We start from the raw sequence: 26,449 nt of genomic DNA on the forward strand, positions 1-26,449 counted from the left end.
ATATTCTGATCCTGCATCATTTAGCTTTGAGAGACTTTCATTTCCTTCTAACCTATGATGAGCACCCCTGTACTCCCAATCATATTACCAGGTCTTCTGGATTTCTCAGTGGTTTGGTATCCGGGGGCTGCCTCCGGGAGAGTCTCCAGACATACTGAGATAAAAGTTTGAAGAAAAGTTCTTGGACAACTATGTCTGGGAAGGAGGCTACCAACTGGGCCTCCCAGAAGTCTACCAAGAGCTGAGGAATGACATCTTCATCCTTGCCACAAAGCATCTGGAAAACACCAAAAATAAATCCCACCCCATCCCCAAAGAAACATATTAGGTTCCATTTCTATAGGATCGACATCCCAAGCCCTGCAAGTACACAACTGATTATCTCACCCAAGTATTACCCAAGTAGGTAATGGGAGACTGTATCAGGACTAGGTCCAACCCAATCTAACAGAAAAGAATACTGCAATGTTCACTGGACATGCACTCCTAGAGATATTCATAACCCTCCTTGGGTAACAAGATCTACCTAATGGACATTTTTGTCTTAAATGGCTTCTATGAAAGTGGCAGATGTTTAAAGAGGAGACTTTGAGGCCTTGCTTTTTTTCTTCCCAAGACAGCAGCATTGACCCAGATTCTGATAAAACACATCAACTTTCTCCATTCCCAAAGAACAGACCTTGAAGAAGGTATCAGCTTCTTCTGTTCCCATTTTGCTGTTTTTCTGTAAGCCCAGGATAGAACCCACAAGCAATCCTGGCTGAGTCTCCCTGAGGTGAGCTGCGAACTCTGTTGGCACAATCTGCCCCTTTTTCTGATGGATCAATAGTCGGGGTTCCAAAATAAAGCCACACACCAACTCCATCTTCAGAGGAGAAACAGACCCAAGTTAGAAAAACAAAGTCTATCATACTCAGGCTCTCAAAACCCCCAGATCCAATTTGGTTCTTTGTGTTTCTTGAGTCTGAGACTCCCTATCCATTCTAAGCTGGAAGTGTCATGGCCATTGATGGGCACTGCCCTCTGTTTCCAACCCAAGCAAAGTCACCCCTACTTCCTCAGTCTTGTGGCTTCCTGATCCCTGGGATTCATCACTGGTTCCAGATTTAATAAGAAAACCTGAACAGCTGAGTTTACCGGAACTCAAAACTTCCAAGTTTGTCACCTACTAAATTCAGTCTATTAGGGTGCAGGGATTATAGACAAATTAATAATAATGATGATAATGATAATAATGATAATAATGGTCATGATCATGACAACAATGATATTGATGATAACAAAGCTATTATTAATTACAACTGCTAGTGTTTATATAGTGATATGAAGTTTGCAAAGTGCTTTACACAAACCTCATTTGATCCTCAACACCACCCTAGGAAGTACTTGACACTTTTATTATCCCCAGTTTACAGATGAAGAAACTGAGACAAAAAGAGGTTAAGTGACTTGTCCAGGGTCCCACAGTAATAAGTATCTAAGTGAGCATTTGAACTTGACTTCTGGACTCCAAATCTATCTTCATTTTACCCCAGGAACCTCTAGTGCCACCACATTCAGTTCCAAACAAATTAAATATATACATACACACATACATAGACACATAGACATATGTATAAATACACATATACTAACACTTTTTTATGCTAGTTCCCAGTATATTTGCCGGCCCCTTCAAAAAGTCCATCTTCCTTAAGGATATGATTTCTCTCTCATCACATTCAATTTGGATCAATGTACAACATAGAAACAATGTAAAGACTGACAGACTGCCTTCTGTGGGGGGTGGAGGAAGGAAGTAAGATTAGGGGAAAAATTGTAAAACTCAAAATAAAATCTTTAACAGAAAAAAAAAGGATGGGGATCAAATCCCGAAGCTGCTACACATTCCCCATGTGGTCTTGAATAAAAATGACAACAATAATTGACATTGATATACACTGATTTAGCGTTTGCTAAATCCTTAATATACATAATCTCATTTGGGCCTTTTGAAAAATCTGCAAAGTAGATGTGATGGGTATTATTAGCTAGTTTTACAAAAGATGGAATTCAGGCTCGGAGGCTTTAAGCAGCTGACCACAGATCACACAGCAAAGAGTCAGAGGCAGGACAGAAGCCAGGTCTTCCCAAATACAAGGGCAGAACACAAAGTACTGCAAATCACTTCACTTAAACTACATACATCACTTCATTTTTTTTTTTGGCCTAACCTGTTTCTTCTAAAATGAAAGAATGAGACAAGATGATTTCTAAGATCTATTGATTCTGTGTATTTTTTTTATAATTTGTATTATAAACCAAATAGGTATTTAATACAACTAGGTTATGTTTAATGTGAATAATGAATTCCTTGAAGTGATAACTTGTATTCACATTCGCACTATTCAAAATTAAGATTATGTAAAATAGGGTGAGTGGTAGTGGAAGGAGTGAGGATTCATTATTCTCAATAATCAGGTACCAAGTTATAAATGCTTGATGAGTAGACCTGGAGCTAACATTAGATCCCCTTCTCCACATTTACAAGTCCTACACCTTACCTCTGAATGGCACTTCATCTCCTTCTTGTATGTGTTTAGATCGCCAATTTTCAGAGCCATCGCTGCCTTGGTCAAGGTCACTAAGACAGAAGACAGTCCAGATGTATCCAGCTTTTTCAAGTGATTCATGGCAATTAAAGGATCTATATTCTTCATACATGGGCTGCAGAGAGCATGGGGCAGCTGTTTGGGCTCAGCAGCACAAAAGATATGACTCACTTTTGCTGCCAATTCCTATAGTGGACGGGAAGAAATAAAACGTCAGATTGATCAACATGAGATGAGGTCAGCAAAGAAAAGAAAAATAGGTGCAAATCAAGAAATGAAAAGTTATATTAATCAATGGTTTTATTAGGCATCTATTATGGTTCTAGTAATCAAGAAACAGGTATTTCTTAAGGGCCTACTATGATTATATCAATCAATAATCAGGTATACATTAAGCATCTTCTATACAAAAATCAATAAAAAAGTACTGAATAAGGTTCTACTATGGAAATATCAATTTATAAACATATTCATTAGGAATCTACAAAATTATATCATTAAGTAACCATGTATTTATTAAATATCTACTAGGATTGTATTAATCAATAAACATGTATTTATTTAGTAAATGCCAACTTTGGATATACTAACCTATAAACATATTTATGAATCACCCACTCTGCTTATAGCAATCAATAAACAGGTACTTGTTAAGTGCCTCCTTTGATTACAGTAATCAAAAAACAATGGGTATATCAATCAATAAACAAGTATTTATTAAGAACCTACTATGGTCATTCCAATCAATAAACATGTATTTATCAAGTGCCTACAAAGAGCCGGGCACTATACTGGGTGCTGGAGATACAAAGAATGAAATCATCTCTCATTGCAACAGAGATTATGCTCTCATTGCAACAGAGATTATGTTCTAATGGGGACATATATAAAAAATTCAGCATGAATATAATGTTAATAAATCCAAGTACATGCAAAGTAGTTAAACTAGGGAGCTGATCACTTCTCAGACAGACAAACTCCCTGACCTTGAGCAAATAGTTGAGAGTCTCAGCATCCAGGCAACATTTTACACGTAAGTAGAGGTAGTTTTCACTACAATTCCCCACATTTTTGAAAGCCCAGGTCCACACTTAAAAAACAGAGAGGCTACCTAAGGCCTGAAGTATTAATCTCTAAACTTTGGTTTCCTCATCTTTAAAATAAGGTTGAACTTGATGAAATTCCCCAACCTGAAATGTATGAACCAATGAGGTACCCAAGATATTCTGGCTAAAAGTGTTAGCCTTGAATTGCTCTTCATTAAGTAATAAGGATGCAATGATGGGGCAAGTGGGAGAGTGGTGACAATTTATGTAATCACAAGTAGAAGTCAGCAACTCTACTTTTAATATAATTTCATGAAGGAGGAACTTTTAATTGTAAAATTCTCCATTGTAAAATTATAATTTGGTGATAAACACAAAAGGTCGAGGATCCCAGTCAACAGAGGGCCAACCCAGGAGTTGAGAAGTCCTGCTTCTGATTCTATGACTGGATGAACAATGGCCCATCACTTAACCACCTCATGCTCTGAAGCATCAGTCACAAATGTATGTCAGTGAAAGAGTTTCCATATTGGGAGTCCCCAACACTAATGAAAATACAGGACATTAAAATTACAGTAGAATCAAACACCTAATATATGCAGGAACATACAAACACATATGTGTGAATATCTGCATATACCTACCCACAAACCATATGATAATTTTTGATGAAAAATATTCAGTTGGGCCAAATATAAAAATTACCATCTGAATAAATGCAATCTGAACTTAATAAAAAGTTAGAATAAAGTTAGTATCTCGGACACCATTTGGCACTGTCATAAAACAATTTTCCTAAAAAAAAATCCTAAAGGGCCTAATCATAAGAAATTCACTGGGCCAGGTTTTCCAAGATAACAAATTTCTGGCTGCAGTCTATTGAAAAGTCAGTTCCCAACACAAGTTTTCTGGGGATTGTGGCAGTTGTGATGTAGTGGATGCATCACATGGGTTTCAGAAGCCTCAGATTCTGCCATTATCTAATCATTTAACCAATCTGCACCTCAGTTTCTTCATCTGGAAATGAGAGAGCATTATTAGTCTGTGATGTATGATTACTGGAGGAGAAAGGAGAATATCTGCTCTTCTTCCCCATCAAAAAAAAAGCTAATATGGTTCTAAAAGAAAAAGAATTATTTCAGAATTTTGCTGAATTTTTATATACAAAAAAAATTTTTTTGGTTTAGACCTATAATATCCATGATGTAGAGAAGGAAATTCCATTACATAATAAAATTTTAAAATAATAACCAATATTTAAATATTTCCATATCTGCAAAGTGCTCCACTTATTATCTCATTTGATCCTCATAAAAACCATGTGAGATATGGATTCTTATTAGCCCCATTTTATTGATGAGGAAACTGAGGCAGACGGGGTGAGTGAACCCAGAGTGACTTAATGCCAAAGCTAGTTGATGTCTTAGGCAGGATTGAAACTCAGATCTCTTGACTCTAAGGACAGCACTCTTTGTTCTATGGCACCACCTAAATGCCCAGGTGGAAATGGAGAATAAATATAAAATAAATAAACAGAAAAGCATATTTACTTCACTTAATTCTTCATCCACATTCTCATAAAGGGAATGGTTTATGTAGAAGAGTAAACCTCTCTCGGGGTTCTGTGATCCATCTTCTACCACTGAGTCTATCCTGGTCAAGACGTCAGTCATAGATAAACCAGACATTTTATAATAAGGCAGGGCCAGATGAGAATATTGGGTATCAAGCCTAAATGAAAAAACACATCACGAATGAATGAATCAATGAATGCATGAATGAAATGAATGAAGGATGTCAAATTCCCAACATCTTGGAAGTCTTAAATACAGAGAGTCAAATAGTAAAGGCATGGGTGACTTTTTCCAGAAGACCTTAAAACTGCTTTTACCCTAAATGTATTAGTTGGTATAAAGGGGTTTTCCAACCTATCTTTGTAATACCTCAGTTAAATATCTATTTTGCATTGAGTTTGCTTCTAACTGAAATGCTAAAATTATAAAATGGTTAATGGACTGTGGAGAAGCTAACAAACATAGCATGAAATGAATGACCAAAATGTAGCTGGGCTGGTTGTGTGATGGGATGTCCTAGGTATGCCTAGCTATGTCAAGAGAAAATGAGGAAGATCCCTGATAAGTTGGTAGAGAACTTATCAATCAACCACTGAACATTTATTAAAGCACCAACTATATTGACAGGAGCTCTGGTTGCTAGCAATACAAATACAATGAACAGAACAACCCTACTGGCAAGGGCCTTCCATGGCAATGGGGGAAGACAGTAAGTATGTACACACAAATCAATAAGACAATAAGTACACACACAAATAGGTCATTAAATACGATGCCGTTTGGGAAGGAGGGCAGTCATAAGTGGGGGAATGAGAAAAGACTTTAATTTAGAAAGTGGTGCTTGAGCTTTGAGAAGGAAGAGGAGAGAGTGTATTTTAGGCATGGACAGATGACCAATGCTAAGTTAAGTATGGAGGAGATGGAGTGTTGAATGGGAGAAAACCAAATTGGATCACAGAGTCCAAGAATGAGGAATAATAGACCACTAAAAAGGCTAAAATGTCAGGTGGGGGGGGGGAAATGATCATGAAGGATTTTAAAAGCTCAACAAAGGAGTTTATATTGAATCCAAGAGGAAATAGGTAGAGTTTATTGAGCAGGAAATCAGCTCAGTAACATCTATGCTTCTCTCACTCATTTTACAGATGAGGAAACTGAGGTAACCAAGGTTAAATGACTTGCCCAAGATCATGTAACTATTAAGTGTCTGAGACCAGATTTGAATTCAAGTCTTACTAATATCAAGGCCAGCACTCTATCCACTAACATATGTATGATAAGTCAGCAAAGGAGACTAAGAAGCAACAGTCAAACAAGTTGTCATAGAGAAAGTCGTCAAACAGAGTGGTCAAAAGAAAGATGAAAACTATGCCAAGACCACTAGATATGGTAATTCAGGGAACAATGGTAACTAGAGAGGGCGGTTTCAGTTGAGAAGAGAAGAACAAAAACCAAGAGACAGTTTGTCCTAGGAATTTAGTTGAGAAAGAAAGAAATATAGAACAATAACTCGAGAGAGGAGTAGAATCTAGTGAAAGTCTCCGGTGAATGAGGAAGACTAGGGCATGACTGAAGACAGTAAAGAAAAGCAGTCAGCAGAAAGAGGTTAAAGATATTTTTAAAATTTTATTTATTTAAGGGAATGAGATTGTGACTTGCCCAAGGTCACACAGCTAGGCAATTATTAAGTATCTAAGACTAGATTTGAACTCAGGTCCTCCTGACTCCAGGGCCAGTGCTCTATGCCACCTAGCTGCCCCCAAGGTTAAAGATTAAAAGGAAAGATGATAAAGGATGCAGTCTACTGGAGAAGATAAGAAAGAATGAGGTCAAGGTGGATTTGGTGAGAAGGGCCTCCTCACTGTCAAAGACTAGGGGGAAAGAAGGTGATATCCATGGATTTTGAAATGAAGAGATGAGGAGAGAGCTCATGTCAAATGAGCTCAATTTGCTCAATAAATTAAGAAATTGGGTCCTTGGCTATGTAAGAGAAGGGAGCAGGAGATGTGGGAGGTGTGAGAAGGAGGGAGAATTTGGAAAAGCTTTGATGGGGAGATGGGAAGGACATCAGATAAGAAGGAATGAAACAATTGCTTAATGAAGTTAGGGTTCTGCTGAAGTTATTTAACATTAATCAATAAGAATCACGAGCATGAATTTATATAATGTCCTCAGATAGCATAATTGTGGGATCTCTAGCTCTTTTGTCAGACAACAAGTGAGTCAGAGAAAGCTGATGGTAAGAACATTACAGGGCTGAGGTTTGCCAAGGAATGAAGGGCAAAAGATAAGGGGAGAGATTCAAGACAGGAGAGTATGGAGTTGAATGGACCCAATTCTAAGGTCCAGAAGAGAAAGGGAGGAAAGTGAAGTCAAAGGCTGGCCTGGGATTGCACTATGAGGTATAAGGATTGGAATTCATGATGAGTTAAAAAACAGGCTTAAGAGGTACAAGAGGAAATGGAAGGAAAAAAGGTTATATCAAAATGTCAGCTTTTTATAAAGTAGTAGAAAACATTTGAGAAACAGTGAAATTCCCCCCTGACTTTTTCTAAGGGGGAATAAAGGTCATCATATTTAAGAAAACTGAGGAATTATGAGATGAGAGAATTTGAGGGACCATGAAAATAGATGGCAAAGTGCCCTAGTGCAAGAGCAGAATTTAGAGAGGAACAGAAGGAAGTGAGCAGGTGCTGAACTCTGGAAAAAGGAGCCAGTGTACAACAGCTACCATGATCCGGATTAGGTGGAAAATCTTAATTGAGTCTATTTCAAAGGAAGAAAGCCAAGTAATGACATTGGCACCCAAGATGACAGGCATGGATGGGCTGAGGACTGATACTATACTTAAGAGAACAGAGGTCCATGAACCAGTAATGAGACCAGTTTCTGAGTGTGGCTTACAGCTCTCTAACCATCCTCTACACTGCTGCCATGCAGATTTTCCTTAAGCAAATATCTGATCATATCACTTCTCTACTCAATAAACTCAACAGTGTCCCTAGAATCAAATATAAACTACTCTATTTCCCTTTTATAGCCCTTCATAACTTGGTTTCAACCTATCTGCTAGTCTGCTTTATGTTATTCTCCCTACCACACTGTGGTCTAAACTGGTCTTCTCTATTGCCCTCTCATGTTCCCATTTCTTCCATCTCCCATTTCTCTGGTTTTCCTAGTTATCTTCCATGCCTGGAAGATACTCCTTCCTCCTCACCTCCAAGTCACAACATCCCTCTCTTTTCCTTCAGGATGCCTCTCAAGGGTCATCTTCTACATGTAGCCTTCCCTCACCACATAATACTTATTTGTATTTCTTCTGTAGATATTAACATACTTTTTATCTCCCCAGTTAGATAGGAAACTCCCCTAAAGTTTCAGATGATGTGCTGTCCCTAGCACAGCCTGTCCCTAGCACAACACCTTCCAGTTTAGTAGGAGCTTCATAAATATTTGCAAATTGATTCACAATCATATAGTGTCACAGAGGATCATGAAATGTTCTCAAATATAACAAAGTCTACTATATATATACTGATTAAAGTAGATGTGAGTCCTGCCCCCAAAACTGTATGATGTAATTACAGTCATTTGATTTAATCTCCTTTCAGATCACCCACCTGAGGGTCAAAGAGGCTTCCCCCTATTGTTACTATTGCTTTGTTTTGGCTTTTTTGGGGAGGGTGGGAGAAAGAATGGAGCCTACCCCTTGTAAACACACAACAAAACTCAAGGGTAACATGTGAAAATCTCATGTGACTGTCACTCTTCCTTTGCCCAGACACTTCCTCACTAGCTCTCAAACCTAAAGTCACCATGGTGGGACGAGAGCCCCTCGTCTACTCTGATAGTTTTGAGTACCTTCCTGCCACAAGTCACCAACCTGCTGTAACAGTCTCCAAGGTGCCCACAGCTTTCTCTGAAAGCTTCTAAGAGTTCCTCTTTCTCTTCAGGTTCAGTGAGACAGGGGTCCATCAGAGCAGCTCTCACTAACAGGTGGGCTTCACTGAGGAGATGGATGCAGCTCTGTGTTCTCATGTTCTTGTAGGTCTTACTGTAGTCTACCTAGAACAAGGGGACAAGTGGGTCATGAATGCTATCCCATAAGTCTCAGTCACTCTTCAAACTACCCAAGGTAAGAGAAAAAAAGAGCTAAATTTCAATTAAAAATCAATTTTAAAAGGAAAATGTCACTAATCCAGAATCTCTTAATTAGGAAATCTTATGATAAGAGACCATTGGATTAGTAAATCTTAGTAAATGCTTCATAAGGTTAATTTTACTCATACAAGATAGCAATATTTTCTTTTAACTGAGTAACAACTACTGTGACTACTATACCTTCTCATGTTGTGAAATTTTCATCTTTTAGAGAAGCACAGAAAGACATATAAGAACTAATGCATAGGGAACTAAACAGAAACAGAGGGGAAAAATACATACACATCTGACAATGTTTATGGGAAAAAAATCAATAAAAAAGTGAAAATAAATGCTGTGTAATTATAATAAACAAACTGAGTCCTGATGAAAAATATGAGACTATACTTCTCTTCTTTTCTCTTTTTTGGTGGGGGCAGAGGTAGGGCACTATTTTAGAAAACTACATATTCCATCAAACTTAATTGATACAACTGATAGTTTTGCTGAACTGATATTAAAATCTTTTTTATTCTTTATTATAATGTGATATAGCAAAAACTAAAATGCAGAAAATTAAAAAGGAGGGATTAAGAGGAGAGAGACTTTCAAAGAAATTAAGGGGATACAAAAACAAATCATTAATTGATTGATTTTTAAAAGAAAAAACTGGGGGAAAAATACAATCATTAGGATAATCTGAAAGCTAAACTAAACTAAACCACACTGTTCCCCTTCACAGCATTAGTAAGTGATTGAATCAGGATTTGATCTCACAGACTTGTGATTCAAATTCAGTGCTCTCTCTATCACACCATACTATCTCCTGAAGACCATCTCCCTAGGACAATTCTTCAATTTTTTTTTTTGGGGGGGGGGGAGGAAGGCATTAAATTAAATGTCTAAATTTTCTTTCACTGACTATTCTGAAGAAAAACACTAAGCTCACCCAGTTGTACAGGGACCAAGGCTAGAATGGTCACTTTTCTTCTTAGAAACATAAAGGTGAAAAAGTGAACTAGTCAATAAATGGAATGATGTTTACAAAAGCTCAAGAAGAAACAGAAGATAGAGAAAAGACAACTGCCCTACCTTTAAGGAAACTACTGCAAAGGCAAAGCCCAGGTGGTAGAGAAGGGTCTCTCATAAAAACCTAGAAGCTGGTTGTCTGTGGCATTTTAATACGCAAATGAGCATTGATTAGTGTACTATCAATGAGAAGCAGTAGCTCCAAATATACCATTTCTTTGTAGAGCTGAACAGTTGAAATTGTATTCACAATATATAAATTCCATCCAGATTCCATTGTAGAAGGCATCTTGAGTTTAACACTGTTATTTTTTCTGGAGCTGAAAAGAAATAAACAGAGTTAAATGAATATCAAGTATTTTGTTCTTATTAATGTCTATTTAAATGGCTCATAAATAAATTCCTTTCAAAAAGTCTAGCAATAATTTACAGATCATAATATTTTTTTGTAAATTAGTGAATTCTCTATTTTAAGCTGAGCTATACTGTAGAAAATTTGAGTGCTGAGTTTATTTGGAGTCAGGAAGACACAGAGTGACTATTATTAGCTGTGTGACCTTGGACAAGTCACTTGGCCTCATCTATAACAGGAAAATGATAACTTCTGGGCTTAGAGGCAATGCAAAATAGAAGATAACAATAACACTTTTAAGAGAAAAAAATAAAGAAAATAACTGCTCTCTTTTGCAGAGTTGTAATAAGGAATAAAAGACCTAACATCAATGATAGCTAAGTGGAATAGTGGATAGAGCACCAGTCCTGGAGTCAGGAGGACCTAAGTTCAAATCCGGCCTCAGACACTTAATAATTATCTAGCTATGTGAGCTTAGGCAAGTCACTTAACCTCACTGCCTTGCAATAAAAACAAAACAAACAAAAAAGACCTTACATCAGTTCCCTTGACAATCCAACCACACTAATTTTGGAAAACACTCCCTTCTCATTTCTATCCCCTCTCTCTCTTCAAGGCAACTCAAGCCTGATCTTCACCAAGATTTTCCTGATCCAAATCAATACTGGCTTATAGTTTTAACTCCATCTCTTGTATTTTTAACTCATATATTTATTTCATTTTTTCCTCTTTATATTTATTTGGCAGAATCAATTAGTCAATAAACATTTATTAAGGGCCTGCAAGGTGTACTGTGTTAAGTACTGATATCAAGTAAATTCTTTGAAAGTAGGGATTTATTTCTGTGTCTGTACATAGGAGACATTTAATGAATTCTTAGTGATTGATTCTAGACTTTTTAAACTCTATTTTTGACTTCTCTAAATTGTTACTGACTTAGAAGGGTGACTAAATGCTTAAAAAAAATTCCTGGCCCTTCACATTACATTTTAAAAACCAAAGACATGCATAGGACTTAGTTCCTCTCTAGTTACTAAAGCTTCCTCTGAGACGGGAAGCTTCCTAAGCCAGAAGCGTGAAGACAAGCAACTGTATGATTGACCAGCTGCAGAGGCAGCACATATTTAGAGGTGCATTTTTTTTCAGTTTGTCTAAAGTATCTAAAAACTTTTTGAAAATAGAATGCTTAAGTACTATCTTCTCTTTAACCTAAAAATGAGACTCCTAAATTTAAGAATTTGCCTATGAATACTTTCATGTAAAAGATAATGCTGGTCCTCTAGAGACATTTTAAAAAATTCTCCTATACTGCTTCAATACCAAGTATTCTAATCTTACAAACTGTACAAGATATATATATATATATATATATATATATATATATATATATATATATATATATATATATACAGATTAAAAACTGCCTACAGGATATAATGCAAACAAATCTGCAAGACTATCTAAGTCTAATTGATCTTAATAGCATTTTGCTCAGAGTAAGATAAACTCTCACAGATAAGAGGCTATGGATTCCCCTTTCTGAATCTATTTACAGACTTCAGGTCTCCTTCAAAGCCTAATAACCTCGGCAAACACTGTATTCAAGTCAAATCAAATCAAATCATTTATTAAGCCATTCTGGGAAGGCAAAAGTAAAAAGTCTCCCAAAACCCTGCACTGTTTTCCATGAACTATATAGTTTGCCCCCCCCCCATCTATCTTACTAAATGTGTCTTCCTGGGAGAAACATTTCAGTTAATTTGCAATCCCTGGGGCAAGGAAAGTCATGAGAGTTAGCTGAATGGGGGAGTGACTGGGTCAGACCTGTACTTTGGGGTGATCAGCTTAAAAACTGAGTGGAGGATGACCTGAGTGAGGAGTGACTGGGGTCAAGGAAACCAACCAGAAGGTGTTTGTCTGAGTGGAAAGATGGTAGTGCTCTTGATGATAAGGAACTTGGGTTAAAGGGAGGATTTGGGGAAAAGCGAATGAGTTAATAAAGAATATGTTAAATTTAAAAAATCTACAGGACATCCACTTTGAGATATCCACTAGACACTTGCCCACCATGTAGATCTCCAATTAAACTATGATGATCTGCTCTGGATTGGCTAGTCATGTATTGTCTCTTTTCTAAAAGTCTGGACTTGCCACCCACAAACAGTCCCTTTCCTTGCATTCTATTTTCAAAAAGTTTTTAGATACTTTAGATAACTGAAAAAAATGCACCTCAATATTTGCTGCCTCTTGTCTCTAACCTCAAACCAAAAATCTTCTGTTTGGTTTACCATTTCTACCTTTCTGATATTCCCTTCCGTGTACTCTGGAAGCATGGCACACTTTCCGTGCTGATGATCACACAAGATTATCCATCTCCATTTTCTGTATCCTCAAGGCACTCCTGAGTTTGGGGTTTTCTTGGCAAAAGATACTGGAATGATTTGCCATTTCCTTCTCCAGTTCATTTTACAGATGAACAAACCAAGATAAATTGTGTCCAGGGTCTCACAGTTAATAAGTGTGTGAGGCCAGATCTGAATTCAGGTCTTCCTGACTCCAAGTTCAAGCTTCTACTCATTGCATCATTTAGCTACCCCACATAGAAGGTGCTTAATAAATGTTTGCTGATTTAATTTGACTTGAATACACTGTGTACTGAGCTCATTAAACTTTGAAGGAGACCTGTATATCTTGATCTGAAGTCTGTAAATAGATTCAGAAAGGAGAATATATAGTCACAATTCCTATTTAGATACAAATAAAAAAATCCTCAAATTAAAAAAAAAAAGCTTGATCAATAAGTATTGATTAGACACCTACTATTTACCAAGTACTGTGGTGCTAAGCACTGAGCATACAATTAGGAACATAAAACAGTCTCTAATTGCATCAAATTAATGGGTTAAATAAGGAAGGAATAATCATCATGCTTTTGGTTTTGATATGATAAAGTTTTTGTCTTCTTCCTTATTTGTTTTGCAAAAGACATCAATGTCCCTTAAGTTTTCAACTATAAAAGCACAAATTTGTACCCGTGAGTTCTTGTGTAAGATTCACTTCCCTCTTAAGAGTTCTGAGAGACAGCCACAATAATTTTACCCCTTCCTTCTGCTTTTTCTCTCCTCTCAATAACAGAATTCTCCAAAAGGGATTCAGTTAATTCTAAGTTCTGTAAAAAATATACCTCATTGTTTAAATCTGAATCAAAAGAAAAAACTCTTGAGTTATAATCAGCACTGTTCCAAGAAACCAAAATAAAAAATTTAGACAATGAGATTGCCTATTTTTCGGTCAGTAAAAATGTCCACTACGGTTTCTTTGAAAGGACATGAGATGATATCAAAAGCCCCGGGATCAAGACAGTTAGGTGGCACAATGGATAGCACAACAGCCCTGGAGTCAGGAGGATCTGAGTTCAAATCCAACCTCAGAACATTAATAAGTACCTAGCTGTGTGTTCTTGGGCAAGTCACTTAACCCCAGTGCCTTGCATAAACCACAAAAACAAAAGGAAAAAAAGAGTCAGGATGAAGCATGCCACCACCTCCTGACAAAGTGGGTATGGACTCAAGGTATAGGCTGAGTCACACGATTCCCATGCACAGTTAATGTTAAATTGTTTTGCTTGATTATGCATATTCACTACAAATTTTTTTGGTTTTTTTTCCAATGCAAGGTGGAGAGGTTAAAGGAAGAAAAAATAGATTTTCAAAAAAAGTTAAGTTCAGAGGGGCAGAACCAAGATGGTGACAAGAAAGGATTGAGTCTTAGGCGCTCTCTGATAAAACTTCGAAACTAAGGACTCTAACTAAACTTTCGAGAGACAGAACCCACAGAGGGACCCAGTGAGGCAGTTCTCCTACTCAAGGTAACCTGGAAAAGAGCAGAAAGGCTCTGCTCCCCGGGATCGGAGAGGCGGCCCGCCAGAGCCAAAGAACTTCAGCATCCAGGAGGCTGCCCCAGGGCACTGGGAGCCGTGGCTCGGCTCACAGCTCACAGCAGCGGGGGAGTCTCCTGAGCTACACCCCTGAGCTACACCCCAGGGAGCACCAGCACAAAGTGGGGGAACAGCGGGGGACCTCTGCCAGAGCGAGCACATCGAGCCCAGCCCTCAGGGCACACAGCCAGCAGCATGGTCTTTTGGCAGCCCAGATCTGGAAACAGAAGCAGGCAGAGCCTGTAAGCCGGAGCCTCCAGGGCATGAGCCCATTGAGCTGAGGGAAGGGAATGAAGAGAGACTGCTCAGCTCTGTCCTCTGCCCCTGGAACAGGACTCTGGGGCTCTGAACACATTCCGATCCTGATCCCAGTCTAGGACCCCCAGAAGAGCAGCAGGGCCCCCCCCTCACCTCAGCCCCGTGGCAGAGGGGGGCGCATATGGTCATGCACAGACCAGGAGGGAGGACAGAGCCTCACACACTGAGACCCTGGTGGGAGTGTCCCAAAAGCTCAGGAAGCACCCCAAAAACAGGCTAAGGCTGGGAAAATAAGCAAGCAGAGAAACAAAGGAAGACCATTGAGAAATATTTTGCAAATGAGCCCAAGAAGGATCAAAATAGTCTGAAGATGAGGAAGCACAAGCTCCTGCATCTAAAGACTCCAAGAAAAATAGAAATTGGGCTCAGGCTATGATAGAGCTCAAAAAAGACTTTGAAAATCAAATGAGGGAGTTGGAAGAAAAACTGGGAAAAGAAAGGAGATGCAGGAAAAACATGAAAATGAAGTCAGCAGCTTAGTCAAGGAAATCCAAAAAAATGCTGAAGAAAATAGTATGCTAAAAACCGGCTTAGGTCAAATGGATAAAATAGTTCAAAAAGTTATGGAGGAGAAGAATGCTTTAAAAAGCAAGATTGGCCAGATGGAAAAAGAGATAAGAAAACTCTCTGAGGAGAACAAATCCTTCAGACAAAGAATAGAATTCACGGAGACTGATGAATTTACCAGAAATCAGGAATCAATACTTCAAAACCAAAAAAAATGAAAAATTAGAAGAAAATGTGAAATATCTCATTGAAAAAATAACTGATATGGAAAACAGACTTAGGAAAGGTAATTTAAAAATTATTGGAATACCTGAAAGTCATGATTAGGAAAAGAGCCTTGACATCATTTTCAAAGAATTACTACAGGAAAATTGCCCTGATATTCTAGAAGCAGAGGGCAAAATAGAAATGGAGAGAATCCACCGATCCCCAAGAAAGAGATCCCAAAAAACCAACCACTAGGAATATTATAGCCAAGTTCCAGAACTCCCAAGTCAAAGAGAAAATATTACAAGCAGCCAGAAGGACACAGTTCAAATATCATGGAGCTGCAGTCAGGATCACACAGGACTTAGCAGCAACTACATTGGAAGAAGCAGCAACTACATTGGAAGCTCGTAGGGCTTGGAATACAATATACCAAAAGGCAAAAGACTTAGAATGCAGCCAAGAATGAACTACCCAGCAAGGCTGAATGTCCTCTTCCAGGGAAAAAGATGGACTTTCAGTGAACCAGGGGAATTTCAAATGTTCCTGTTGGAATGGCCAGAGCTGAACAGAAGGTTTGATCTTCAGATACAGGACCCAGGTGAAGCATGGAGATTGGAGGAGAGGGGGGAAAATATGAGGGACTTAATGAGGATGAACTGCATGTATTCCTGTATAGAAGGGTGACACTGATAATACTCATAGGAACCTTCTCAGTTAATACAGCAAGTAGAGGGAGCTTTTATAGTTGAAGCACAGGAGAGAGCTGAATTCGAAGATAAAATATGGTATAAAAATGGAGTCAATAGAAAAAAGGGAAATGTAATGGGAGAAAGAAAAAAGGGGAGGGGGAATGGGCCAAGATATTTCATATAATAAGATTTTTCTTTATTATAATGAGCTATTGCAATGATATGGAAGGGGGGAAGGCAAGGGGGAACAAGGGAATCTTCACCCTTATCAGAGGTGGCTAGGAGAGGAAACAGCAAATATACTCAATGGGGTATTGACATCTGGAGTAAGAAGGAGGGGGGAGCAGGGGGAAGGGGTGGGGATGTGAATAAAGGAGGAGAGGATGCACCATGGGGGGAGAGTGGTCAGATATAACACATTTTCTTTTTTACTTCTTGCAAGGGGCTGGGATTGGAAGGCCTGCCCAGGACCATAGGGCCAGGTGGATGCTGGGCTTAAGGGGTGGTATGGGGGCTCAGGGTTTCTTGGCCCCAGGACCAGGGATCTGTCTGCTACGCCACTCATCTACCCTACAGCAGAGTCAGAGTGAAAGGAGAGAGAAAATATAGTACATGGTAGTAGAGAAATAAGAAAGGAGGGACTTGCGATCAGCAATAGCAACGTTGGAAAAATATGGAAGTAACTTTTGTGATGGACTTACCATAAAGAATGCGATCCACTCATGACAGAGTTGTTGGTGTTGGAACAAAGACTGAAGCACATTTTTTATTATTATTATTTTGGGGGGGGGGGGTGCAGGGCAAATGGGGCTGGGTGGCCTGACTGGGGCCACATAGCAAGGTGATCTTTGGGTGTCTGAGGCCGGATTCGGACCCGGGTGCTCCTGGCTCAAGGGCCAATGCTCTGTCTGCCACCCAGCCACCCCTACTATTATTACTATTTTATTTTATTTTGGGTCTTTTTACTTCTTTTTGGTTTTTGCAGGGCAGTGGGGATTGGGTGGCTTGCATGTCACATGGCTGGGTCTATGGGGCTGGATGTGGGCTCGGGTGCTCGTGGCTCCAGGGCTGGTGATTTGTCCACTGCACCACCTGGCCATACCTACAATTATTACTATCATTTTTTTTATTTTAATTTTTTTTCTCTCCCCTTTACTTTATCGCTCAATCAAGTCTATATGCATGGGGGAGGGGGTATTTTGTTTACTCTTAAACAAGAATATTTTATTAATGTAAAAAAATTTGTACAAAATGAGAATAAAAATAAAATTAAAATTAAAATTAAAAAGTTACGTTCAAAAACAAAAACAAAAAATTATAGGAGTTGTTTCTATTTATTTGAGTTTAGTAGGAATTTGGAAGGAAAAATGAAATAGCAAAGAAATATAGAAGTGCAAAAGAAGACAGGCTGGTCAATGGCAAAGCATAACTGAGAAAGAATGTCATATTATTTTATCCTAACCTGATACTAAAGAACATAAGAAAAGTTCTCCAACAGATTGACTGGCCATCACAATATCATAGCCTTAAAGGTGCAAGGAACTTCAGGGGTCATAGTGCAAACTCCCATTTTACAAATGAGGAAACTGAGATCTAGAAATAAAAGGTCATAGAACTGGGGAATGTCACAGCTGGGATTCAAACTCAAGTCCTTCTTTCTTCAAACTCTGTACAAAGGAGAACTGCTTAGGATGAATAGGCATGGATAGGCTATAAGATGACTAGCTTGGAAGGAGTACCCACATCAATGAGGTTGCAGGCCAATGTGGCTGTTTGGAAAATACACTTACAGCAGACTTCTGGATAACTTTCTTCTTTCAGGGATATCTTCGGTATCTGCTTTAGTCAAAAGGATAATATGATTCTTAAAGTGACATATTGTTTTCAGTCCTATGAAAAGCTGCATTCTCAAAGCACAGATATCCAAACTAACAGGCGGACAAGCCTGTGAAAGAAAAAATAAACACTATTAGAAATCAGAAACAGTGACCACGTACCTAAGTCTTCAAAGGCTGGTCTGGGCTATGTTTTGAACAAACATCTGCCCTCCTAACCTGATGTAAAAAAGACTTCTATTTTCCCTAGTTTGCTGTATTATTAGGGGAAGAAAAGGCATGGGGAGGTGGAGGAGATTAGCCCACAAGAAGTCCACCAGCAGTCAACAGTCCAGGAAAACGAGGCTCCAGGGTTTTCAGGTCATACTCTCACTCATTTTCTATACAGAATGTCAATACTATAAAATTCAGTTTAAGATGGCATCAAATAGCACCCGTGATACCATAAAATGATTCCTTTGTGAGTGAGGGGGAGAGAGAGGAAGAGAAAGAATCTACAAACATCTCAAAGAAAAAAACCCCCACTGCTACATAACTCAAAGGTTCATGACCAGCACTCACATGAACATCTTGCATCATTTTTAAGAACATTTTTATCATGGGATTTGGAAGCCGAAGATGCAAGGGCAGAAAACATAGTGCTTTTTGTCATAGAACACCATAGATAACTTTTGTGGTCAAAAAACCTTTTAAAGTTTGCACTTGTCTTGTCTCAGTAGAGATAGTGTATCCATTTAGGGGAGCCATTAGGTTCTCTGGATAGAACTGTGGAAATGCTAAGAGATTCCGGAGGTTTCTCAGATGACAAGAGAATTAATCTTTCAGGTATTTTCACATCATGGTGGGTGAATTAAATCACTACCAATGTGCTTTATTTTTCTACTCTTGGAAATATTGATTTAGTTTTTTTGCATTAGGCTAATTAACCAATTCCCATAATAGATCTTAAAAATTTTTTAAAACACCAAAAATTATCCCCCCAAACCCAGACACTACAGCATAAGCAAAAATGCTGACTTGAGTTCAACAAATAAATTAGAAAATAAAATATATCCCCCTACAAACCATAAATGCCTAAAATCTTACATTTTGAATATTCTAGCTTACAAAATTAAACATTCCTTAGCAACCTACCATTAGTCACATATACAATATAAAATATATTACAATATCAAAAATTTCACAACTTACTAAAATAACAATATTAAGTAGAAGCTACAGTGACAGAAGCCCAGAGGAAGTTGTGTCTTAGCAGATAAAGAAATGGCCTTGGAGTCAGGAGGACAGGACTTCATAATCTGCCTTGGACATTTATAATATGACCCTGGGGAACTCTTGGAATCTATCTGCTGTTCAAAAGGTGCTGACCAATTCTGGTGGTTTGGAAGCTCCGAGAATCCTCCAGTCACAGCACTGATCCCTATCCTAAGTCTTTGGATACCAGGTACTCTAGGAAAGATATACTGTACAATCATGGCATTTGTCTGTAACAAATAATGTCCTATGGAGCCAGGCCTGGCAATGACGCTAACATTGGCATAGCAATTGCATTAATTTATGTTCAAACTGATTGATTTTTAATTTTAAAATTTTACATACTTGCTTTCTCTATGGATTTGGAATATGCCTTGCAGATGCTACAAGGTAGGGTGACTCTACTGGCTCATTTTGCTTAACTGTTTTTCCTTGTTAAAAAGAAGGATTTGAGGAGAGAGGAAATTAATGATAAATGGAAAAATGATTGCAACACCAACAATAAAAACATTAAAAATTTTTTTTTTAAATCACGAAGACAGAGAAGTAGATATACGGCTCGACAAGGATTCAGGAAATCCTGAATTCAAATCTTGGCCTCAGATACTTGCTACCTGTGTGACCTTGGGCAACTCACTTAAGCCTCTTTGCCTCAGTTTTCTCATCTGTAAAATTGGGATGCTAATAATATCAATAACTGACAGTGCTGCTCAGATTTGTTAATATAAAGTATTCTGTCAACCTTAAAATGTTATATAAAATGCTAGTTATTATTAGAATATTTTCTATTTTCCACTTATTGATTGTGAAATTATTCTAACCTTTAAGGTGGTATCCATGTAGGGGTCTGCATCCCTTGCGGCTGCCGCACTGCATCGGACTGTGAAACACTGCAAGTTGTTACTAAGGAAAAGGAGAGAGAAGAGAAAGGGTTCACAAACATTTATTATTTTTATTATTATTATATTTTAACATTCTTTTTTCAAAATTTTGAGTTACAAAGTCTCTTCCCCAGTCCCTCCCCAAGTATTATGCTATGTGATTATACATGTGAAGTCATGAAAAACATATTTCCATATTAGCCATGTTGGGGGGGGGAAAGCAAGAAAAGTAAATGAAAAAAGTTTCAATCTGCACTCAGAGTCTGCCATTCTAGCATTTTTCATCATGGGTTCTTTGAAATTGTCATAGATCATTATATTGTCATATATCATTATATATCATCATAATAGCTAAGTCTTTTACAGTTGATCATCATTACAATATTGCTGCTCTCTAAAATAAAGAAAAATTTCTTTCCTATGAAAAAATAAGACGTTAAAAAATGTATTTGTGAACACTTAAATCAGTGACTTAATCTATAGATAAAAATCACTTTGTCAAGCCCCTTTAAAGGGAAAGGGCAGATGAAACACATATATGAGGCTGAAAAAAGCATTCAGCATTTCAGAAAAAGTAGGACAAAGTCAAGTTTTGACAGTGGTGTATCATCATCATCGTCGTCATCATCATTCATAACAACTAATTTTTATATGGTGCTCTAAGATCTGGAAGGAACTTTATGTTCATCAGTTCATTTGATCTGACAACCCTCAGAGACTGGTACAATTTAATAATCCCCATTTGTAGATGAGGAAACTAAGATGAGTGATTTTGTCCAGGTCACAAAGATAGTAGTGAGAGGGAGAGATAGTAGTGATCTGAGGAAGAAAAACAAGCAACATGAATCCAGTCCCTGAAATGAAAATAATGGAATTGAGCTAGAAGAAACCCAAAAGAATACTTCCAACTCCCTTAATTTACAGATAAGAAGTTTGTAAAAGAGGTTAAGTGACTTGTCCAGCTTGGACTTGAACTGGGTCTCCTGCCTTCTGACTCTCAGCTCATGATGTCTCTGCCTAGCAAAAAAGTGGCTAAAGGACCACAGCAAAATTTGGTGACCAACACAGAGAAGTAGAGTTCAACAAAGATCTTTAAAAATACATTAATAAATAGGAGAGGAAGGCAAGTCACTTAACCCCACTGCCCTGTAAACAAACAAACAAACAAACAAACAAACAAATAAATAGGAGAGGAAAGGGATGGGAGAAAGGGGAGGAGAGGAGGGGAAGACAGTTTGTAGATAGAAGGCAGGGAAGATCATGGAAGGCGATAGTCAGATACAATGTACTTTTGAGAAGGGACAGGGAGAACAAATAGAATAAATGGGGGTAGGGGAAATAGGATGGAATAAAATACAACTAGAAATAGCAACTGTGGGAAAAATATATTGAAACAAGTTTTCCTGATAAAAAACCTCATTTCTCAAACATAGAGAACTGTGTCAAATTTATAAAAAAAAAATAAGAGCCATTCCTCAATTGATAAGTAATCAAGTTTTCAGATGAGGTTAGCAATGCAATCAATTAATTTTTTTTAATATCCTCTGGTCAGCTAGGTGGCGCAGTGGATAGAGCACCAGCCCTGGAGTCAGGAGGACCTGAGTTCAAATCTGACCTCAGACACTTAATATTTGCCTAGCTGTATGACCTTCGGCAAGTCACATTGTCTTCAATAAATCAATTTTTTAAAAAAAAATAAAAAATATTCTATTGATAGGAGAAATATGGGTTTGAATAATTATGTGATACTATCTTATACTTATCAAATTTGCTAATAGAACAGAAGGAGAACATGACAAATGTAGGAAATGTAGGGAAACTGAGACATTGACGAACTGTTGGAGGAGTTGTGAAATAATTCAATAATTCTGTAGAGCAATTTGGTACTATGCCCAAAGGGCTGTAGAATCATGCCTTACCCTGTGACCTAGCAATGCCATGGCTAGATCTATATTCCAATAGAAATGAACTATGGAAAGAAAAGAATCTCTATGAATAGGGATATTTATAGCAGCTCTTTTCTGGAGATGAAGAGTTAAGATTGAAGGGATGCCCAGTGGTTGGGGAATGGCTAAATAAATGGTGTGTGAGTGAGATGAAATGCTGTTAAGGAAAATAATGAGCGGGATGCTCTCGGTAAAAAACCTTACAAGAGCAGATGCAATGGAAAATGGACCTTATACAAAGTAATAGCAATACTGCAGGATGATCAGCTGTGTATAACCTACTTTTCTTGGCAATGCTGTGACCCAAAAGAAGACTGAAGGATTTATATTAAAGAATGCTATCCATCCCAAAGACAGAGCTGATGGTATCTGAATATAGATTGAAACATGCTTTTTGTTCCCACTTTATTTTTTCTTGAAGTATCTCTTTTTTGTGTATGTGTGGCAAATTATGTTTACTTTTACAACATGACCATAATAGTAATGTTTTTCATGACTTCACATTTTTAACCTATACCAAGGAACTTGGGTAGCGGGATGGGAGGAAGGGAGAGAAACTGGACCTCAAAATTTTGGAAGTAAATGCTGAAAGTTGTTTTTGCATGGAGCTGGGGAAAAATAATAAAAAATAAAAATAAATTTAAAAAATACATTAACAAGTGAATACTATCGCACTGCTCTTAAAAATATTTAACAATTTTGAAAGTCTCGTACTGTTAAGAGGGTGCATTTACTTTGATAAAACTTAAAATCAACCACATAAAATAAGCAGGTGTCAGTCAAGGATGGGTTCCACCTGCTTACTAGGCAGCCACCAGGGTGGGTTTCATGTTTCATTTCTGTATCCACGGTGCTAACAAGGTGCTTTGAACATGGTGGCTTGTAGGAGTTCCTTGACTTCAGCCTCAATCCGTAACAGTACCACAATTAACATCCAGGACTTTCTCTACATTCCACTAAAATGGGCTTCAATGCCCAAACATTCCTTTATCTTTCTCTTTGCTCATATCTCTTCCCCTCTATTGAAATAGCCTTTCTCATCAAAATCTGCCTCTTTAAGGCTCAGTTCCCATACTGTTCCATGGACTCTCCCTCGAATCCCCACTATATAATCCTCCCTCATCTAAACTACAGCAGATTCTCTACCTCTCTTATCACTATACAACTATTATAATTATTTGAACTCTGTTTATCTCCTAGTAAGAACTTATTACAAAGTACACTCCTAAGAATAAAGGTCTTAGGAATCTTTTTTCCTAGTTAAATATCCAAAACATGGCAGGTCATCACAAACATTATCATCATTTTCATCATCTTCCTCAATAAACACTGGTTGAATGAGTAACTAAGTGGATTAATTATTTTGGAACCCAGAAGGCCATTATTATAGTTACAATTTAGCATTTCTTTTGGTGATATTCTAATGGTTTACAAATGCTTTTACAAAAAGAAAGAGATCAAAACTTCTTTTAAAAAACCTCAATATTGGGGTGACTAGGTGGTGCAGTGGATAAAGCACCGGCCCTGGAGTCAGGAGTACCTGGGTTCAAATCCAGCCTCAGACACTTAATAATTACCTAGCTGTGTGGCCTTGGGCAAGCCACTTAACCCTGCTTGCCTTACCAAAAAACCTAAAAAAAAAACACACACAAAAAAAAACTCAATATTTTTGATCCCTGAGATTAACCAAATCAAATTTCTCATCTTCCTCTAAATATAAAGATTATAGGGGAAAGTTTTATTTTTAAGGAGGAATCTGTGTGACCTATATAGTAAAAAGTACATTAGTCTGGGACTTAAGTTCCAATTAAATTTGGACCTTGGGCCTACACTAAGAACAAAACTGGGAAAGTCACTTTGAGCCTTGGTCTTCTTATCTCTTTACAAAAGAGATGGGTCATAACACTAAGGTTCCTACCAGAAAAAAATATCTAAATCATTTTCAATTTGCACTGAATAACAAAAGTAAAAGCATAATAGAATAATAGTTTTTTAGTAATTAAAACTAGGAAAAAATGACAATGGAAGAATAAAAAAAAACCCTAAAATACATTTAAACCAATACCATATGGTATTGTCAGGCTTCTGAAGCAAGTCAATTATCTTACATTGTAGTGGGTTTGAGTACATTAATGAAGGGGTAAATGGGAAAAAATAAAAACACAAAATTAACTCCATAATATCTAAATATTGTATTTAACTTAAAGGACCCAATCACCAAAAGAGGGGGGAAAAAAGGTTTAACATGGAAAAGACTAGATTAGGGGGTTCCCAAGAGTTTAGAATGTGAAAATTCCCCTTTTAATACCCAAAATTTTGGTAGGGGTATCTGTCAGTTCAGAAAGTACATAAGGACAAAAAACTTGCTGTTTAATGAAAGCACCCTGGTGTTAGCCACACTAGCATCTACAGACATTTGAAAAAACAACCATACCAATATATATACCTGCAAGACATTTCATTCAGTCGACTTAAGTCGACACCATAGTAGTGCATATTTGTTGGTGGTAAATAAAGTTCAAGATGAAAATAGTTGGTAAGCATATGGATTCAGAAATGCTTTGCAAAAATTTCAGGCTTCCCAAGGGACCTCAACCCCTAGATTGGGAAAGCACTGGTCTGGAAAAAGACAACAATGAGTCATTAAATGTAGCCTGGAAAAGATAAATATGAAATATTTATTTAAGATGATACATAATTTATTAGGCATTAAGGAAGGCAGCATGATATAGGGAATAGAGAATTGGCCTCACAGAGAAGACGACCTAGGTTCAAGTCAATGCAAATTCAATACTGGCCCTGTAATCATGGGTAAGTCATTTAGGCTCTTGGTATTCAAGGCTACTTTTTAAAACTATAAACTGAAAGGCTAGCTGCCAATCTGCATTGGAGTTTCCTCACTAGAGAGTTCCCCATATCCAACAAATCAGAGGTCTGGAAAATATCCCTTCCTTGTGTGAATACTCAGTAGTAGCAATTTTACAATGTTCTAAGAGGCATCATTGACAAAGCATGAGGAGGAAAGGGCAAGGGGCAGAGAAAGCCCAACAAGCAATCTATACCTTGTGATGACATGTAGGAATTGTGGGGTGAGAACGGCCTGCTGAGATTTCTCTGGATATCGGTAGACTGACACTAATTCCACTGATTTAACAGCCATATAGAGATACCCAATATGAGGTAAGGAGAAAAAACAGAAGAGGCTTAGTAACTCTTTCTCCTGAGGAGAACTCTTCCCATCAGCAATATCAGCACCTGCATTAAAAAGAAAATAGTATTACTCTGAATCTTGTGTCCTTGCTGATACATTCAGAGACATTCCGTGAATAAATTCAGACCCACTCACCGCTTCCCTTCTTTCCTACCCCTGACTTTATGACTCTTTTAAGTCCACCTCTAAATCACAAGAGGAAAATTTTGTACAAAGCATAGCCCTCATTTATTCAACAAATAACAAAGTACAAAGTACACATCATGAGCAAGGTACTGGAGATTTAAACAGTATTTGTGTTTATAATGCAAATAATAAAAACATTATACATAATCTTATCAAGAGAGACAGAAAAATATTAAGAAGGATGACCTTTGGAAAGGGCTGCTTCATGATCCTCTTTAGAGTTGCCAAAAAAACCAGAATGAGATATATGATTTATCAGGAGAAATAAAAAGGGAAAAATCCCAAGAGAAAAAATGAAAAAAAAAAGTGAAGAAGAAGAGTCTTTAGCAGGACCAACTATTTAACTCTATTTCAAAGAAGCAATTATCAAAATGATCTGATATTCGTTAAAAAAAATTAGATCTAAACATCAATAAAAAGGAACTAATATAATAGCTTGCTGTTCTATAAGCTCAAAGACCCCAGCTACTGGGGTTGGTTTACTGTTTCACAAAAATTGTTGAGGAAAAACTGGAAACCAATCTGGCCAAAATAAGGTATATAGAGCAGCATCCTGTACCATGTATTAAGCAAGATAAGCCTGAAATGAAAATAGAACTTATACATAAAATGGGACGTCGATAACTAATTAGAAGAGCAAAGAAGAAATTATCTGTCAGATCTATGGATAGGGAAAAGTTTATGCCCAAACAAGGGAAAGAAAGAAACACAGAACATAAAATACTTGGATTATGGAAAATGCA

At 37.6% G+C, this 26,449-nt stretch overlaps 1 protein-coding gene across 3 annotated transcripts in view; it reads right to left on the reverse strand.

Annotated features, from left to right (window-relative positions):
• Positions 1-26,449, reverse strand: part of HPS3 (HPS3 biogenesis of lysosomal organelles complex 2 subunit 1) — a 47,787-nt gene that overhangs the window by 13,111 nt on the left and 8,227 nt on the right. For all 3 annotated transcript variants that reach the window (XM_074191110.1, XM_074191112.1, XM_074191111.1), the window contains exons 5-13: positions 25,372-25,564; positions 20,304-20,385; positions 18,184-18,338; positions 10,592-10,700; positions 9,095-9,276; positions 5,188-5,368; positions 2,544-2,777; positions 680-865; positions 89-277 (exon numbers count right to left, since the gene is read on the reverse strand). In XM_074191110.1, coding sequence (XP_074047211.1) covers positions 89-277; positions 680-865; positions 2,544-2,777; positions 5,188-5,368; positions 9,095-9,276; positions 10,592-10,700; positions 18,184-18,338; positions 20,304-20,385; positions 25,372-25,564 — 1,511 coding nt within the window. The remainder of the gene's footprint in view (positions 1-88; positions 278-679; positions 866-2,543; positions 2,778-5,187; positions 5,369-9,094; positions 9,277-10,591; positions 10,701-18,183; positions 18,339-20,303; positions 20,386-25,371; positions 25,565-26,449) is intronic.

Source organism: Macrotis lagotis, chromosome 6 (genome assembly GCF_037893015.1).
Source record: "Macrotis lagotis isolate mMagLag1 chromosome 6, bilby.v1.9.chrom.fasta, whole genome shotgun sequence".
Taxonomy (NCBI): domain Eukaryota; kingdom Metazoa; phylum Chordata; class Mammalia; order Peramelemorphia; family Peramelidae; genus Macrotis; species Macrotis lagotis.